The sequence below is a fragment of the Delphinapterus leucas genome, chromosome 8 (genome assembly GCF_059928025.1).
Source record: "Delphinapterus leucas isolate spDelLeu-1000000601 "Yukka" chromosome 8, BTC_Dleu_Yukka2, whole genome shotgun sequence".
Lineage (NCBI taxonomy): Eukaryota > Metazoa > Chordata > Mammalia > Artiodactyla > Monodontidae > Delphinapterus > Delphinapterus leucas.
The window spans coordinates 42,906,441-42,925,664 of NC_143136.1; the positions used below are offsets into that span (position 1 = coordinate 42,906,441).

Consider the following 19,224-nt stretch of genomic DNA (forward strand, 5'->3'; position numbering starts at 1 on the left):
ACTTACCTATCTCCAGCACAATAAAGACGACATTTAAGTTTTTCAGTCCGGGCTTAATATCTTTTATAAAAAGAGGGGGGTCGTTGACCCCGTTCATACTGAAGCAGGTGCTGCTACGCTGCGGAGACTCGAGTGGGCAGGGAGCCTGACAAAGCTTCCCACCCCCCGGGCCAGGGGCGAGGGCAGAGGGGCGACCTTGGGCGGGGGTGGCGAGAGAAGGGGCAGAAAGCGGTTAGTCAGGGACCAATGAAACCAGTCCAGACGGCACTGAGCCTAAAAAAAGGGGAGGAAAAAAATAAAAACAAAACCAAAAACGCTCACAAGTTTAAAACAAAAAAAGACGAACCACTCCGCACACCAACCCCGCTCCCAACGGGGCGACAGGAAGGCAAGCGCGAGAACTGCCCCCTTCTTTGGATAAAAGGAAGAAAAAAAGACAGCGAGAGGACGCCTCTGCCCTGAGTCCCGCTCACACACACACACACGGGCGTTGCCCTGTCTGTCCCGGGCTCCGGGGAGTGACGGGCTGTGACAGCGAACCCGGAGCAGAAACCAAACTACCACGCACCCAGAGTACCAAACACCGACTGCGGAACGCGCCCGCGCGCCGGCTGGACCCCCGGGTCGCCCCGCCTCTTGTGACGTCCCATGGCGAGCCCCGCCCTCCAGGCTCCGGGGAAGCCAAGGGGCGGAAACAGGCAGGCGACGCCAGCGCAGCCTCCCTCTTTCCTCCCCGGCATGTCAGCGCGGGCCCCGCCCCCTCAGCCGTCCAATCGGATCTCGGCTCCGCCCCACCCTCCTCCAGCTTCCGCCGTCGCTGCGCAGCGTCGGCTCTACCCTGCCTAGTCTTCCATCTAAAGGTTTCTATCACTTGCTGTCAGTCTTCTGGGTTTTCATGCATTTTTTTTTTCCCCTCAGAGTTCAGTCCTCCCGCCCCCCTGCCCTTTAGTTTCGCAGTCACTGCGAACGGTTGCTGTGTTTTAGGACCCAGTGGGTACGCCAAAAAGTATGCAGTAGAGTAAGAACAAGGTTCAGGCTAGGGTGGCTGGTCTGGGTTGAAAGAAAAAAAAAGGTAGGGATGGGTCCTTAGCTGTAAGGCAGGAATTTTAGGGCCGGAAAGGAAGTTAGAGATCAACTCAACCGCCCCATTTTAAGCATATTTAAAATTGAGATCCAGAAAGGTGAGGTAGTTTGCTGAAGGTCACCCAGGAACTTTGTGAGCAAGCAGGGCGTCAACACAAGTTGTCCAACCTAGTCTTGGTACTTTTCACTCTATAATGCTAGGCAGATAGACAAGTAGTTAAATTCCTTTGCAAATGTATTATTTTTCCTTACCCTTCTCTAGATTACATCGCTTACCCATGTTGCTTTTCTTTATGCTTGTTTGTTTTTTAATAGACTATTTTTTAGAGTAGTTTTATGTTAGAGAGGAAGGTACAGAGATTTCCCTTACACTCTCTACCCCGACACAGGTATAACCTCTCCCCATTATCAATATTCCCCCCAGAGTGGTACCTTTGTTGTAGCTGATGAACTTACATTAACACATCATCACCCAAAGTCCATATAATTTACCTTAGGGTTGGTTCTTGGTGTTGTACATTTTATGGTTTTTGACAAATGTACAATAACATGTATTCACCAATAAAGTATCATACAGAGTAGTTTCACTGCCCTGAAAATCTTATGTGTGCCACCTACTCATCCTTCCCTCTCCCCTAACCCCTGGCAACTACTGATATTTTTACTGTCTTCATTTTCCAGTATGTCATATAGTTGAAATCATAACAGTATGTAGCCTTTTCATACTGACTTCTTTCACTTAGTAATATGTATTTAAGTTTCCTCCATGTCATTTCATGAGCTATCAAGTCATGCAGTTGTTTTCGTACATACAAAATAATTGTGTGACAACGGTGGGAGACCCTGAAACATTATAACCTGGGGAGGGAAAAGATGAATAAAGTTTTCTTTATGTTGTGTAGTGAAAAAGACATATGCTTTAGAAGCAAACCTAGGTGTGAACGATTTACTAGCTGTGTGACCTTTAGGACAGTTGATTAAGCTTTCTAGTCATAATTTAATCATCTGAAAATAAAAGGATGTCTACCTCACAGAGGATTGCATGGGCTCATAATAGTGCCTAGCAAATAGTAGATAATAAATATTTTCCCCTTGCCTATTTTCTATGATTAAAGAAAAGGAGACAATAGTAGCTTAAGCTGTGATTACTTAATCTTTTCTACAATTCTACTTGGTGATTGCTAATTTTTATACCCATTTTACAGATGATGAAATTCACCTGAGACCGCATAGCTGGAGAAGGCCAAACTGAGTTTTGAATCTAGGCAATCTTGACCGCAGAGCCTTCCGGCCTAAAGGTAATTTTTAGACTTAAATTGCAGTAGTGGAATTATGAGTCAAAAACAGACTAAATCAAGTATTAGCAGCAACATATATCTATAGGGCTTTAGAGAATCATGTAATTAACTATTTGAGATGGTAACAGATACGTTGAGAAGACTATCAGAGAATTTGTGTGGCAGAAGACTTTTTCTTTGAATCTTTCTGAATATTTTTAGCTCAACCACACCACTTCCCAAACACCTGCAAACAAACAGCATAGATAATATTACAGCACAAGAAATGAGTTTCAACGATAATCACAACATTAACAGGGGAGTCAATACATTCTTAAGGAAGCAGAAGCTTTCAATTCATGGACAAATAAGGTCCAGTGTGCCAAAGACACTGACGTAATGCTGGAAAATGGTGTAACATAATATTATAAGCATGATTTCAATATCCAGTAAAACAATGATGAAACATGTGAGTTAAGGCAGAACCACATCCAACGTCAGGGCTCCCATAGACTCCCAATCTGGCCCAGAGTTTAGGCAAAGAAAGTTAGCCACTCCCTGAACCCTGGGTCATTTGTTCCCAGAAAGGGGATTAGGTAGGACTGCTCAAACCAATTTTACAGACATTTAGAAAGAGGAACCAGACACTTGGGAAGCCAGCCCCACAAAAGTAGAAGCTTGTGCTCAGAGGCACAGCCCAGCCCAGCCCTGCACTTCCCCCACAGGACAGAATTCAGTCGAACATCTCTCACTTCCTTTCCTCCTAACTCAGCAGTTCTCAGAAAGGAAATGGCAACAAGTGCTTTCTCATTCACCAAAACTAAAGGCAGTCTTGAGAAACAAGATGGTGTGGGCAGTTTAGGAACTCTTCAACCCAGGTCAGTTGGTTTAAACTATCCTCGATCACTCCTCAAGGGTGGTGGTTAATTAAAAAAAAAAAAAAAAGGAAAGGAGATGTCTAGAAGAGCACCTAAATAATCTTTCCTAATATTACCATTCAGTGAAATAAACAAAGATCCATCAATGCCCAGCCAGTTAGAGCGTAATGACTATATTGCTGCTGCTTTACTGTCTTTGCAGGATTACTTCGTGGTCTTGCTTCTAAGACTGTTTGTGGGCTTTCCACATTTTCATAGCCCAAACACAGACTTATTCTGAGATGATGAGAGGTTTATGCCCAGAAGCTCAACACCACTACTCCGTGTAAAGAAGATATTGCTTGGTCAGATCCAGTAAAATACCGAAGGGCATCCATTAGAATCTTGTGCATAAGTTTGCCCACCACCCACTACCCGTGCTCACTAGCAGGTTCTGGTTTCTGGGACCCCAGTGGTCATTTTCACTTTCTTTGTACTATTCGTCTATTTTAAACTATTACAACATCAATAAAATACCTGGCCAAATACTATTTGATACTAGATATATTGTGCAGTGAAACTAACAATAAAAAAAATTAACAAGAACTACAGTGTTCTCACATTACAGAGATAATCCACTTTGTAGCATAACTGGCAAAGTCAAAAATAAAAAGGTCTTAATCTTCTTTAAAACATTTAATCAAAAGCCTCATAAGTAATGTTTAGTAATATTTAAACACAAATCATCTCTAGAATGGTAAATGCTGACATGCCTTGAGGATTTGCTATGTACCAGGCATTTTACCTTAAAAGCACTGTATACTTATTTATATATTACTTAATAATTCATGTGAACTGGGTTTTCTCATTTTATATACTAACTTATGAAGCTGGAATTTAAAACCAACTGTCTGTTACATACAATGACCTTTTTTCCAAAACAGGTTATTTTCCATAAAAAGTGCATTTCTTTTTTTATTAATTTTTGAATTTTATTTATTTTTTTATACAGCAGGTTCTTATTAGTTATCCATTTTATACAGATCAGTGTATACATGTCAATCCCAATCACCCAGTTCATCACACGACCACCCCCATCCCCCCACCGCTTTCCACCCTTGGTGTCCATACATTTGTTCTCCACATCTGTGTCTCAATTTCTGCCCTGAAAACTGGTTCATCTGTACCATTTTTCTACGTTCCACATATATGCGTTAATATACGATATTTGTTTTTCGCTTTCTGACTTACTTCACTCTGTATGACAGTCTCTAGATCCATCCATGTCTCAACAAATGACCCAATTTTGTTCCTTTTTATGACTGAGTAATATTCTATTGTATATATGTACCACATCTTCTTTATCCATTCATCTGTCGATGGACACTTAGGTTGCTTCCATGTCCTGGCTATTGTAAATAGTGCTGCAATGAACATTGTGGTACATGACTCTTTTTGAATTATGGTTTTATCAGGGTATATGCCCAGTAGTGGTATTGCTGGCTCATATGGTAGTTCTATTTTTAGTTTTTTAAGGAACCTCCATACTGTTCTCCAAAGTGGCTGTATCAATTTACATTCCCACCAACAGTGCAAGAGGGTTCCCTTTTCTCCACACCCTCTCGAGCATTTGTTGTTTGTAGATTTTCTGATGATGCCCATTCTAACTGGTGTGAGGTGATACCTCATTGTAGTTTTGATTTGCATTTCTCTAGTAATTAGTCATGTTGAGCAGCGTTTCATGTGCTTCTTGGCCATCTGTATGTCTTCTTTGGAGAAATGTCTATTTAGATCTTCTTCCCATTTTTGGATTGGGTTGTTTGTTTTTTTAATATGGAGATGCATGAGCTCTTTATATATTTTGGAGATTAATCCTTTGTCCATTGATTCATTTGCAAATATTTTTCTCCCATTCTGAGGGTTGTCTTTTCATCGTGTTTATGGTTTCCTTTGCTGAGCAAAAGCTTTGAAGTTTCATTTAATCCCATTTGTTTATTTTTGTTTTTATTTCCATTACTCTAGGAGGTAGATCAAAAAAGATCTTGCTGTGATTTATGTTCAAGCGTGTTCTTCCAATGTTTCCCTTTAAGAGTTTTATAGTGTCTGGTCTTACATTTAGGTCTCTAATCCATTTTGAATTTATTTTTGTGTATGGTGTTAGGGCGTGTTCTAATTTCATTCTTTTACATGTAGCTGTCCAGTTTTCCCAGCACCACTTACTGAAAAGACTGTCTTTTCTCCATTGTATATACTTGCCTCCTTTGTCATAGATTAGTTGACCATAGGTGTGTGGGTTTATCTCTGGGCTTTCTATCTTGTTCCACTGATTTTTGTTTCTGTTTTTGTGCCAGTACCATATTGTCTTGATTACTATAGCTTTGTAGTATAGTCTGAAGGCAGGGAGTCTGATTCCTCCAGCTCCGTTTTTTTCCCTCAAGATTGCTTTACCTATTCGGGGTCTTTTGTGTCTCCATACAAATTTTAGGATTTTTTGTTGTAGTTCCGTAAAAAATGCCATTGGTAATTTGATAGGGATTTCACTGAATCTGTAGATTGCTTTGGGTAGTATAGTCATTTTCACAATATTGATTCTTCCAATCCAAGAACATGGTATATCCCTCCATCTGTTGGTATCATCTTTAATTTCTTTCATCAGTGTCTTATAGTTTTCTGCATACAGGTCTTTTGTATTCCTAGGTAGGTTTGTTCTTAGGTATTTTATTCTTTTTGTTGCAATGATAAGTGGGAGTGTTTCCTTAATTTCTTTCAGATTTTTCATCATTAGTGTATAGGAATGCAAGAGATTTCTGTGCATTAATTTTGTATCCTGTAACTTTACCAAATTCATTGATTAGCTCTAGTAGATTTCTGGTGGCATCTTTAGGATTCTCTATGTATAGTATCATGTCATCTGCAAACAGTGACAGTTTTACTTCTTCTTTTCCAATTTGTATTCCTTTTATTTCTTTTTCTTCTCTGATTGCTGTGGCTAGGACTTCCAAAACTATGTTGAATAATAGTGGCGAGAGTGGACATCCTTGTCTTGTTCCTGATCTTAGAGGAAATGCTTTCAGTTTTTCAACATTGAGAATGATGTTTGCTGTAGGTTTGTCGTATATGGCCTTTATTATGTTGAGGTAGCTTCCCTCTATGCCCACTTTCTGGAGAGATTTTATCATAAATGGGTGTTGAATTTTGTCAACAGCTTTTTCTGCATCTATTGAGATGATCATATGGTTTTTCTTCTTCAGTTTGTTAATATGGTGTATTACACTGATTGATTTGTATATATTGAAGAATCCTTGCATCCCTGGGATAAATCCCACTTGATCGTGGTATAGGATCCTTTTAATGTGTTGTTGGATTCTGTTTGCTAGTATTTTGTTGAGGATTTTTGCATGTATATTCATCAGTGATATTGGTCTGTAATTTTCTTTTTTTGGAGTATCTTTGTCTGGTTTTGGTATCAGGGTGATGGTGACCTCATAGAATGAGTTTGGGAGTGTTGCTTCTTCTGCAATTTTTTGAAGAGTTTGAGAAGGATGGGTGTTAGCTCTCCTCTAAATGACTGATAGAATTCACCTGTGAAGCCATCTAGTCCTGGACTTTTGTTTGTTGGAAGATTTTTAATCACAGTTTCAATTTCATTACTTGTGATTCATCTGTTCATATTTTCTGTTTCTTCCTGGTTCAGTCGTGGAAGGTTATAGCTTTCTAAGAATTTGTCCATTTCTTCCAGGTTGTCCATTTACTTGGCACAGAGTTGCTTGTAGTAGTCTCTTAGGATGCTTTGTATTTCTGCGGTGCTTGTTGTAACTTCTCCTTTTTCATTTCTAATTTTATTGATTTGAGTCCTCTCCTTCTTTTTCTTGATGAGTCTGGCTAATGGTTTATCAATTTTGTTTATCTTCTCAAAGAACCAGCTTTTAGTTTTATTGATCTTTGCTATTGTTTTGTTTGTTTCTATTTCATTTATTTCTGCTCTGATCTTTATGATTTCTTTCCCTCTGCTAACTTTGGGTTTTGTTTGTTCTTCTTTCTCTAGTTCCTTTAGGTGTAAGGTTAGATTGTTTATTTGAGATTTTTCTTGTTTCTTGAGATAGGCTTGTATAGCTATAAACTTTCCTCTTTGAACTGCTTTTGCTGCATCCCATAGGTTTTGGATTGTTGTGTTTTCATTGTCATTTGTCTCTAGGTATTTTTTTGTTTCCTCTTTGATTTCTTCAGTGATATCTTGGTTATTTAGTAATGTATTGTCTAGCCTCCATGTGTTTGTGTTTTTTACATTTTTTTCCCTGTAATTCATTTCTAATCTCATATCCTTGTGGTCAGAAAAGATGCTTGATATGATTTCAATTTTCTTAAATTTACTGAGGCTTGATTTGTGACCCAAGATGTGATCTATCCTGGAGAATGTTCCGTGCACACTTGAGAAGAAAGTGTAATCTGCTGTTTTGGGATGGAATGTCCTATAAATATCAATTAAATCTATCTGGTCTATTGTGTCATTTAAAACCTATGTTTCCTTATTTATTTTCATTTTGGATGATCTGTCCATTGGTGTAAGTGAGGTGGTAAAGTCCCCCACTATTATTGTGTAACTGTCGATTTCCTCTTTTATAGCTGTTAGCAGTTGCCTTGTGTATTGATGTGCTCCTATGTTGGGAGCATATATATTTATAATTGTTATATCTTCTTCTTGGATTGATCCCCTGATCATTATGTAGTGTCCTTCCTTGTCTCTTGTAACATTCTTTATTTTAAAGTCTATTTTATCTGAAATGAGTATTGCTACTGCAGCTTTCTTTTGATTTCCATTTGCATGGAATATCTTTTTCCATCCCCTCACTTTCAGTCTGTATGTGTCCCTAAGTCTGAAGTGGGTCTCTTGTAGACAACATATATATGGGTCTTGTTTTTGTGTCCATTCAGCAAGCCTGTGTCTTTTGGTTGGAGCATTTAATCCATTCACGTTTAAGGTAATTATCGATATGTATGTTCCTATGACCATTTTCTTAATTGTTTTGGGTTTGTTTTTGTAGTTCCTTTTCTTCTCTTGTGTTTCCCACTTAGAGAAGTTCCTTTCGCATTTGTTGTAGAGCTGGTTTGGTGCTGGTTTGAATTCTCCTAGCTTTTGCTTGTCTGTAAAGCTTTTGATTTCTCCATTGAATCTGAATGAGATCCTTGCCGGGTAAAATAATCCTGGTTGTAGGATCTTCCCTTTCATCACTTTAAGTATATCATGCCACTCCCTTCTGGCTTGTAGAGTTTCTGCTGAGAAATCAGCTGTTAACCTTTTGGGAGTTCCCTTGTATGTTATTTGTTGTTTTTCCCTTGCTGCTTTCAATAATTTTTCTTTGTCTTTAATTTTTACCAATTTGATTACTATGTGTCTCAGCATGTTTCTCCTTAGATTTATCCTGTATGGGACTCTCTGTGCTTCCTGGAGTTGGGTGTCTATTTTCTTTCCCATATTAGGGAAGTTTTCGACTATAATCTGTTCAAATATTTTCTCTGGTCCCTTCTCTCTCTCTTCTCCTTCTGGGACCCCTATAATGTGAATGTTGTTACATTTAATGTTGTCCCAGAGGTCTCTCAGGCTGTCTTCATTTCTTTTCATTCTTTTTTCTTTATTCTGTTCCACAGCAGTGAATTCCACCATTCTGTCTTCCAGGTCACTTATCCGTTCTTCTGCCTTAGTTATTCTGCTATTGATTCCTTCTAGTGTAGCGTTCATTTCAGTTATTGTATTGTTCCTCTCTGTTTGTTTGTTCTTTAATTCTTCTAGGTCTTTGTTGAACATTTCTCGCATCTTATCGATCTTTGCCCCCATTCTTTTTCCGAGGTCCTGGATCATCTTCACTATCATTATTCTGAATTCTTTTTCTGGAAGGTTACCTATCTCCACTTCATTTAGTTGTTATTCTGAGGTTTTATCTTGTTCTTTCATCTGGTACATAGCCCTCTGCCTTTTCATCTTGTCTGCCTTTCTGTGAATGTGGCTTTTGTTCCACAGGCTGCAGGATTGTAGTTCTTCTTGCTTCTGCTGTCTGCCTTCTGGTGGATGAGGCTATCTAGGAGGCTTGTGCAAGTTTCCTGATGGGAGGGACTGGTGGTGGGTAGAGCTGACTGTTGCTCTGGTGGGCAGAGCTCAGTAAAACTTTAATCCACTTGACTGCTGATGGGTGGGGCTGGGTTCCCTCCCTGCTGGTTGTTTGGCCTGAGGCAACCCAACACTGGAGACTACCTGGACTCTTTGGTTGGGACTCTGGGAGGGCTAACACCAAGGAGGACTTCCCAGATTTTATGCTGCCAGTGTCCTTGTCCCTATGGTGAGCCACAGCCACCCCACCCTCCCCGGCCTGTGCAGGAAACCCTCCAACACTAGCACGTAAGTCTGGTTCAGTCTCCCCTGGGGTCACTGCTCCTTCCCCTGGGTCCCGATGCACACACTATTTTGCGTGTACCCTCCAAGAGTGGAGTCTTTGTTTCCCCCAGTCCTGTCGAAGTCCTGCAATCAAATCCCAGTAGACTTCAAAGTCTGATTCTCTAGGAATTCCTCCTCCCATTGCTGGACCCCCAGGTTGGGAAGCCTGAAGTAGGTCTCAGAACCTTCACTCCAGTGGGTGGACTTCTGTGGTATAAATGTTCTCCAGTTTGTGAGTCACCCACCCAGCAGTTATGGGATTTGATTTTACTGTGATTGCGTCCCTCTTACCATCTCATTGTGGCTTTTCCTTTGTCTTTGGATGTGAGGTATCTTTTTTGGTGAGTTCCATTGTCTTCCTTTCAATGATTGTCCAGCAGTTAGTTGTGATTCTGGTGTTCTCACAAGAGGGAGTGAGAGCACGTCCTTCTACTCTGCCATCCTGGTTCAGGGCCCCTCTAAAAAGTGCATTTCTTTGGTTATCGAAATGGGTAATTGGATTTTTTTGAAGGTTTATAGTTCACAGCGATAAGTGCAGTACCATTTTATCTGATCTTCAGTGTCTAATTGTGTGGGGGCAATGAAGTTAGCTTGTGAGGAATAAGCTTTGTAGTTTCCCTTGGGAAGAAATGCATCCCTAAATGGCTTAATTCAACTCAGCTACATTATCTTTTTAATGACAGAGCAAATGACTTTGGCTTCTGTGTTCTAAAAAGTTTCTTTCAAGTGTGCCACACATGTAAATAGCTGCCTGAATTTATCGTTTATTCAGCTGAAAAAACAAAATATTATTGGCAACTGACCAAACTCAAAACTAATAAAACAAAATTATTTCTTTATTGGTGGAAGATTTATCTAACTGGAGTATATATCATACACCTTATACTTAAAAGGATATTGTAAAAAATACTAGAAATCATGAGCACAGAGTGAGCATAAGAAGGCTTCTGTAGGATCAAAAGTCCTTTTCATACTATATACCTAGATGCTTTAAAAAGAATTATTTGATATTTGCTAATGTTTCTCAGTGTATTATGTTGCTATAGACTGAATGTTTCTGTCCCCCGGAACTTGTATGTTAAAATCTAGTCCCCAGCGTTTTAGTATTTGGAGCTGGGGCCTTTGAGAGGTGATTAGGAATAGAAGGCAGAGGGCCCTCATAAATGGGGTTAATGCCCTTATAAAATAGACCCCAAGGAACTCCCTTGCCCCTTTCACCATGTAAGGACACAGCAAATGACAGATGTCTTTGCACCAGGAGGTGGGCTCTCACCAGATACCAAATCTGCCACTGCCTAGATCTTGGACTTCCCAGCCTCCAGAATTGTGAGATATTTATATTTCTCAATTTCTATTGTTTATAAGCCACCAGTTTATGGTATTCTGTTACAGCAGCCCTGACAGACTGAGACATATATAAAAATAAATAAACAAATGACAATTTAAAAAAACAGCGCTCCTGGTTTCAGAGTCCTGTTTCTTGCTGTAGTTGGCCCTACAATAAGTATGTGACAGTTTCCCCTAACATCATGCCTGACACCTGTTGGAGTGGAGGGCTTGATGACTCTTTATGAAATTTTGATTATCTCGGTTTCTCTAGAGGAAAAATATATACCTTTCTTATTTCAAGCATTATAAAGCTGATACATGTGCTCTTCTTTCACACACTCACACACACACACACATACACACACACACCAACAAATCACTAGAAAGAGACAGCAAATATTTCCTATAAGCCCTAAATAAGAGATTTTCCTGTATGAACATAGAGTATCCCAGTTGGAAGGATGCTTACAGATAATGTACTCTAATGCCTTCATTTTGTATGTGGAAAAATACAGGCCCAAAGATGTGAACAGGATTACCATCTACAACCTCTAATGAATTAATGGTTCTCAGTACTAATCATAGGCTGCTAATATCATGACAGGAGGGACAAGTCCAAACTAATTAAATCAGAATCTCTGCAGGTGGGATTCAGGCAGCAGTATGTTTTAAAACCCCTCAGGTAATTATAATGTGCAACCAAGTCTGAGAACCAGAGCAGGTTAGAAGAGATTTTTGTTTTTGTTGTTCAGAATATTTTCTTTATTTTTCGTATACCCATTAATATTCTGGAACAGTACCTATTTCCTTTATACTAGCTTGGGAAATCCTACACTGAGATAAATTTCTAAAAGTGAAATTACTCAGTATATAAGTAAGACTTCTGATATGTACAGTTGGCCTTCCATATCTGCAGGTTCTGCATCCAGGGATTCAACCAACCTTGGATGGAAAAAAATATTCTTTTTAATTCCAGAAAGTTCCAAAAAGCAAAACTTGAATTGACTGTGCAGGGCAACTATTTACATAGCATTTACATTGTATTTTCAACTATTTACACAGCATTTACATGGTATTAGGTATTATAAGTAATCTAGAGATGATTTAAAATATATGGGGGTGTGTGCGTAGGTTATATGAAATGACATAGTATTTGCCATTTTATATAAGGGACGAGTATCCTCAAATTTTGGTATCCATGTGCGGTCCTAGAACCAATCTTATGCAGATACCAAGGGACAACAGTATTGTTCAGTTATATTTTAGGAATTTTGAAGAGATTTACACTCCCATTTGCCCTTTGTATGTTCATTGAACATAATTCATTAATTTATTCAACAAATCTTTATTGAACAACTACTATGTGCCAGCAGTGGGACTGCATCAGTAAAAAATAATGCAAACAAAAATCCCTGACTTTGTAGAGCTTACATTCTAATGTCAGTAAACAGGCAAGAGACATAATAAATCAGTAAAATTATATAGGGCATTAGAAGGTGGTGAGTACTGAGGTGAAAAATGAAGCAAAGGAGGGCATAGGGATTTAGCAGGAATGGCTAAAAAGAGTGGGTGAGGAAGATGATATTTGACTGAAGCTACAAAGGAGGGAAAGGAGCCATTGAAAATGCTCAAGCTGTCTGGCTTTTTCCAGGAACAGTAAGCAGGCTGCTGGGACTGAAGTGGAGTGAGCTAGGAGAGAGTGTAGAAGATGCGGATAAGGAGGGGGCATATCGTACATGAGGGCTTTGGAACGTGTTCAGCAAAGACCTGATGTGCTAATCGGACTTAACAGTATCACTCTGACTGCTGGGTGGAGAACAAAAGGAGCAAGTGTGGAAGTAGGAAAATCAGTTAGGTTATGTATTAATCCCGGAGATGTGCACTGGCTTGCACCAGGGTGGCAGCAGTGACAATGGTAAAATGTGATCAGCATGTGGATATATTTTGAAGACAGAGCCAACAGGTTCAGTCTGGTTGGAAGTGGAGTATGATAAAATGAGATGAATTAAATATGACTTTCAAACTGATGGTCTGAGCAACTGGAAAGACAGAGTTGTCATTCACTGAAATGGAGAAGACTACAGATGGAACAGTTTTGGGGGTTGTGGGAAGATCAGCCTGGCCATTTTAGACATGAAAAACAGGGAGGCAGGAAGAAGAGAGTCAGCAGAATGGTGTTCTGGATGCCAAGTGAATCACATGTTTCTGGGAAGGGGTGATTGTTGTGTCAAGTGCTGCTGATAGATCACATGAGATAAAACTGAGAGTTGATCACTGGCTTTTGGAAAAACGAAGGTCATTAGTGATGTCGACAAGAGCAGTTGCAGTAGAGTTCGTGGGGGTAAAAATCTCAATGGGTTGAGTTCAAGAGAGAACAGAAGTTGAGGAATTGGAAATGTTAAAGCAAGTGTATATAGCTCCTGGACTTCCCTGGTGGCGCAGCAGTTAAGAATCCACCTGCCAGTGCAGGGGACACGGGTTCGAGCCCTGGTCCGGGAAGATCCCACATGCCGCGGAGCAACTAAGCCCATGCGCCACAACTACTGAGCCCATGCGCCACAACTACTGAGCCCACGCACCACAGCTTCTGAAGCCTGCATGCCTAGAGCCCATACTCTGCAGCAAGAGAAGCCACCGCAATGAGAAGCCCGCGCACCGCAACGAAGAGTAGCCCTTGCTTGCTGCAACTAGAGAAAGCCTGCATGCAGCAACAAAGACCCAACACAGCCAAAAAAAAAAAAAAATGTATATAGCTCCTTCTAGAAGGTATGTTGCAAAGCAGAGAGAAATGGTGCAAAAACTTGAGGGAAAAGTGGGACAGAAGAGAGTTTTTTTTTAAGATGTGAAAAATAATATCATGACTGAGGCTGAAGGGAGTGTTTCAGTAGAGAGAGGGAGAAATGGGAATTTCTGGAGACAATTCGTGTCCTTGAATAGTTGAGAGGGTTGGGAGCAAGTGCCCTTGTGAAGGGGTTAATGGGAGCATGGTAGATTTTTCTGTGACAGGAGGGGAAATACTAGTGGGTATGGTGGTGTGGTGTGTGTAAATTCTCTTCTGATTGCCACTGTAAGCAAGATCACCAATTTAGAGTGAAGATGGGGAGGAGATGATGAAAAGTGAGAAGACAGTGCTAAATAGTTGTTAGGGAACATGGGAGAGTGAGTGAGCTAGGGGAATGTATTGATATTACAGTTTTAGAACAAGACTAGGGACTTCCCTGGTGGTGCAGTGGTTAAGTATCCACCTGCCAACGCAGGGGACACGGGTTCTAGCCCTGGTCCGGGAAGATCCCACATGCCGCCCGTGTGCCAAAACTACTGAGCCCACGTCCCACAACTACTGAAGCCCGCGCGCCTAGAGCCTATTTTCTGCAACAAGAGAAGCCACTGCAATGAGAAGCCCATGCTCCGCAACGAAGAGTAGCCCCTGCTCATCACAACTAGAGAAAGCCCGTGTGCAGCAATGAAGACCCAATGCAGCCATAAATAAATAAATAAATACATGTACTAAAAAAGAACAGGACTAAAGTCTTCCTTGAAAGCAGTTAGCAGTATAATTTACAGTTAGACCAGCACACATGGTTTTGTATTTTTCTTCAGGCACACTCATCTGTGAAGGTTTAGGCACAGACTAGACTAAGAATTGGATTTAACCAAAATTAGAGTTTTGACAAGTGACAGTAACCCTGGTTTCTGCAACGTATGTTGTACAAATATTTCCCAGTTTGGGATTTGCCTTTTCCTTTTATCTATATATTTTTTTGAACTATGGAAATTTTATATTTTTTTATGGTAAAATCTATTGTCTTTTCCTATGGTTTCTTTCATTGCTTTTTGGCTTGAGGGAGTCCTTCCTCATAAAGGGATGATATGAACTTCTATAGCTTCTCTAATTTTTTATGGTTGAATTTTTAACCCTTTAATCTATCCATATGTATTCTGTGATACAAAGTTTTAATAAAATAGCCATCAAAAAGTTCCTTTTTCCCTACATTAATTATTAAAGAAACAATCCCTTACCCTTAGGTTTGTAACTTCTTTAAAATATATTATCTTATTATCTTTTTATATTTTATAAGTTCTAGTTCACATTATCACTTCTGGGTCACTGATTTATCTGTCTGTTCTCAGTACTTAACATGCTTTAACTATTGTATATTTAAAATTCTTCAGCATCTGATAAAGCAAGTACCAATCTCCAGCCCCTTTTATAAACATTCTCTAACCATTTTTGCTTACTTATTTTTCTAGAAAATTTTGTCATGATTCAAAAATAGACCCCTCTCAGGGTTTGTATGGAATCGAAAGAAGCCTAAACATTAGTTTGGGAAATATAAATTTCTTTGTAATATCCAAGTTCCCCATTCAGGACCCACACTGTGATCTTCTATACTGGTCTTCTAAATTTTGCTGGATTAACTACTCATTCATGTTTTTATACATCTTAAATACCCCTGAGATATAGTTTTGCTTTGATTTTGATTTTACTAGAGTGAGTCCTCAAGTAAATTCCCCAGAAAGAAAAGCAGAAGGTAACTTTCTGGTACTTTACGTACCAAAAATGTCTCATTTTTTTTCTCATATACATATCATATCTTGGGCATGTATAGAATCTTGATATTGTAATCCTTTTCTCTTAATAGTTATCCCTAAGTCCAATAGATAGAATGTTTCTTGAAACACTACTATTAGAAGGAAAAAAATGGAAAACAACCTAAATGTCAAAAAGGAAGAGATTTATTAAATGGTAGTGTATCCTTTGTAGGCAAGTCTATAAACTATTTTTAAGTTAGGTAAATATAGATGCATGATAAGGAAATAAGTCCACGTGGAAAAAAGGACGCTGCATAACATGTATACTATGATTAGGTTTTTTGAAAAATAAAACCCTACATGGGTATATATTCATATATCTATTTTCATATCTATACATCTGGAAGAACATGAACCAAAAATTAACAAATCACTATGGGGAGTAAGATTAATGTGTGTGGAAGGAAGAACTTTCACTTTTTATTTTATATACTCTCAATTATTTGAAGTTTTAGAATGATGTCTTATTACTAATTAACAGGGTAGAGTTTTATGCAGCCAATGTACACATTTACTTGACCTTTTCCATGCCTTTATTTCACTCTATGCTGTTGAACACACTCCCTCCTGTACAAACACTGGTTTAGGTGACTCTTCTGAGTCTTTCCATGACACACTATACTTATTCCAATTTAGAACTTTGTATTTTAATTTATAATTGCCTATTTATTTGTCTATTTTTTCCAACTAGACTGGAAAGTCAGATACTTTCCCTATTTCATCATTTTATACCTTATAGAGTGCAGTTCAATGACTATTTGTTGAAAGTGTCTATGATTTGAAAGGGAATGCGTATTATCTGGTTCTCTGGAAAGTAAAAGAAACAGTGCTCAGAAGGTAAAAAGGGAAGTGATAAAGGCAGGATGGAAAGTCCTGAAGATGGGCTGTGTCCATTGGCTGAGCAGCTGAACTCCCGAGGGAGAGGTTCCCTTAACTGCAGTCTAAGTAGATCAAAGGAACAAGGTGGAGATGTGTGCGAGAAACTAGGTAAAAGTGGTGAGAAGGTAACTGGCCTTCTCCTTTGGGGGAATTCCACACTTCAGTAGGAAACTATTATGTAAATGTCTGTCTCTGGTGATCTAGTAGTTTCTGTATCCCATATGGATGGGATATATAGAAGTAGCATGGGACTTCTGAAGGGGAAGTTGGAAGGCAAATATCACTATAAAAGCAAGAGAAAGCAGGACTTGCTCATTAGGGTAAAGACTAAGCTGTCCCCCAAAAGAGACACCAAAAAGTATACATCTATATGCAGAGGCTTAAATAACATGTTTTCTCATGTTACAGTAAGGTGAACAGTCCAGCTTGGCAGGGAGTCTCTACTCCACAGAGTCATTCAAGGACCCATATTCCTTTCATTTATTGCTTCATGGTCAAAGTTAGGTTGTGGGGATATTCAGTGTTCCAGCCTGAGGAAAGGGAAAAGAGAGGAACTTCAAGGCAAGTCACTTATCTTTTAAGGTAGAGATGATCCAGAAATTACATATAACTTCAATTTACCCATTACTTCTACTTACATCCCATCAGCCAAAACTTAGCCATGTAATCACATCTAACTGTGAAAAGAGGATGAAGCTGTAGTCTTTAGCTGAGTAGCCATGTACCTAGTGTAACTTCTATTTCTATGGAAGAAGGGAAGTATGGATTTTGGAGAAAAACTAGTTTCTGCCATATAAAGAAATTATTGTTTTCATAACCTGAGTAATAAAAGTTGTCTTGAAACTCTAGTTGCCGTCAAATGCTGGTCTACTACTACTAATGCACGTGCAGTGCAAAGACCAAGGACAATGGAAGAAACTTAAAGCTAAATGTATTCAATGTAGGAGACTGTCCTTTATTATGAGATGTTAAAATATCTTTAATGTTATGCATAGCATTTTTTTTTCTTTTTTTGTTTCTATTTTCTATGCATAGCATTTTAAATGTCTTTAAAAAAAAAAAGTAAGATAGAACATTGGCAAAACTACTATCAGTATACCCATTCCCCAACTTCTGTGTGTGTGTTTGTTGAAATTTTACTGATTCTTGAAATCCTTATCTGAGACTAATGCACCATATTGCTGAGACCAAGCACAGAGGGTCAGCAGAAAGGCCAGTAGTTAGGAGTAGAGTCCCTACTCCTCCTTCAACATTGAAGGTGGCATCTCACCCTCAAAATAGGTTTCTTAAACTCTCCCCACTGGACCTGCCATCATTTCCCTCTCCATCACCAGTAAGGTCTCCCTCCTCTGGACTCCCATAGTATTCTTTACATGGTTCTGCTGCAGCATTTATCACATTGCATTGTATCAAAAGTTACTGTCTCTCTCCTCCAACTTGAACATGATCACCTCAAGCATAAGGACCATCTGCTCATTGAAGGTACTAGTTCTGTTTCAAGATGAAAACATCTGTATTAACTTGCTAGGGCTACCCTAACAAAATACTACAGACTGGGTGGTTTAAACAGCAGAAGTTTATTTTCTCACAGTTACAGAGTCTATAAACCCAAGATCAAAATGTCAGCAGGATTTGTTTCTTCTGAGGCCTTTCTCCTTGGCTTCCAGATGGCTACCTTCTCACTGTGTCCTCACATGGTCCTTCCTCTGTGCACATGGATCCCTGGTGTCCATACACCCAAATTTCCTCTTCTTATAAGGACACTGGTCAGATTGGGTTAATATCCTGCTTCGTACCAGTCAGACTGGATTAGGACCCTAACAACCACATTTTAACTTGTCTCTTTAAAGGCCCTATCTTCAAAAACAGTGACATTCTGAGCTACTGGGGATTAGGACTTTAGCATATCAATTTTGGGGGGGCAAAATTCAGCCCATAACACCTTTATGATCTTTGTTGATTATAAAAGTAATATAATATTTTTTAAATCAAATCATACGAAAATGTGTAAGTAGAAAGTCAAAGTCTCCTATCACTTCACTTCTCATGACAATATCTCCCAACAGTTAGGGGTAATCAGTGTTTCGTAAATGAATGAGTGAGTGAGCATGGGGTGGGCTTCATATTACACCTGAGAAAAATGAGCCACCAAGAGGCTAAGCAACTTTTTCTAGGTCATAAAACTAGTTAATGAAAAGAGAATCATACCCAGTTCTACCAATTTCTCATCTAACATTCATATTTCCCTTTAAAAGTTACCAAACTTGGGAATTCCCTGGTGGTCCAGTGATTAGGGCTCGGCACTTTCACTGCCAGGGCCGGGGTTTGATCTGGTCGGGAACCAAGATCCCGCAAGCCGTGAAGCACGGCCCAAAAAAATTAAAAAGTTACCAAACTTAATTAAGTGCTTTTCACTTATATTTGCCTTTGTCGTAGGCTCTTTCTGCAGCCAGAAACAGATATTCACTTAGGTTTTCATGTACTTATTGCTGCATCACAAACCTTGTCAAAATTTAGTGAATTAAAACAGCAGTTATTTCATTTTCACAATCCTGTAGGCTGGCCATCTGGGTGTAACTTCTGATTGCCTTGCCTGCAGTCACTCATGTGGCCTCATTCACATGTCTGCCAGCTGGTGCTGGCTCTGCACTGGGGTGCTTCTGTTGCCCTCCACAAGGTTTCACATCCTCTGGTAAGCTACACTGGGCTTCAGAGCTTGGTGATCTCAGGATTCCAGGTGGTGAAAGTGGAAGCTGCAAAGTCTTTTGCAGATTAGACT

General features: G+C 39.5%; 1 protein-coding gene and 1 long non-coding RNA gene across 22 annotated transcripts in view; one reads left to right on the forward strand and one right to left on the reverse strand.

The window, feature by feature from the left end:
- Positions 1–667, reverse strand: part of NABP1 (nucleic acid binding protein 1) — a 60,898-nt gene extending 60,231 nt beyond the window's left edge. For 7 of the 9 annotated variants that reach the window (XR_016394077.1, XR_016394076.1, XR_016394072.1 and 4 more), the window contains exon 1: positions 569–667. Coding sequence is in view for 2 of the 9 variants with exons in the window: in XM_089916552.1 (XP_089772678.1) it covers positions 569–650 (82 nt within the window). In the remaining 7 variants the exon portion in view is untranslated. The other 2 variants (XM_089916553.1, XM_022567286.3) reach the window with 2 other exon arrangements.
- Positions 1–19,224, forward strand: part of LOC111171673 (uncharacterized) — a 117,664-nt gene that overhangs the window by 1,698 nt on the left and 96,742 nt on the right. For all 13 annotated transcript variants that reach the window (XR_016394087.1, XR_016394088.1, XR_016394081.1 and 10 more), the window contains exon 2: positions 2,289–2,381. This is a non-coding gene — a long non-coding RNA (uncharacterized LOC111171673). The remainder of the gene's footprint in view (positions 1–2,288; positions 2,382–19,224) is intronic.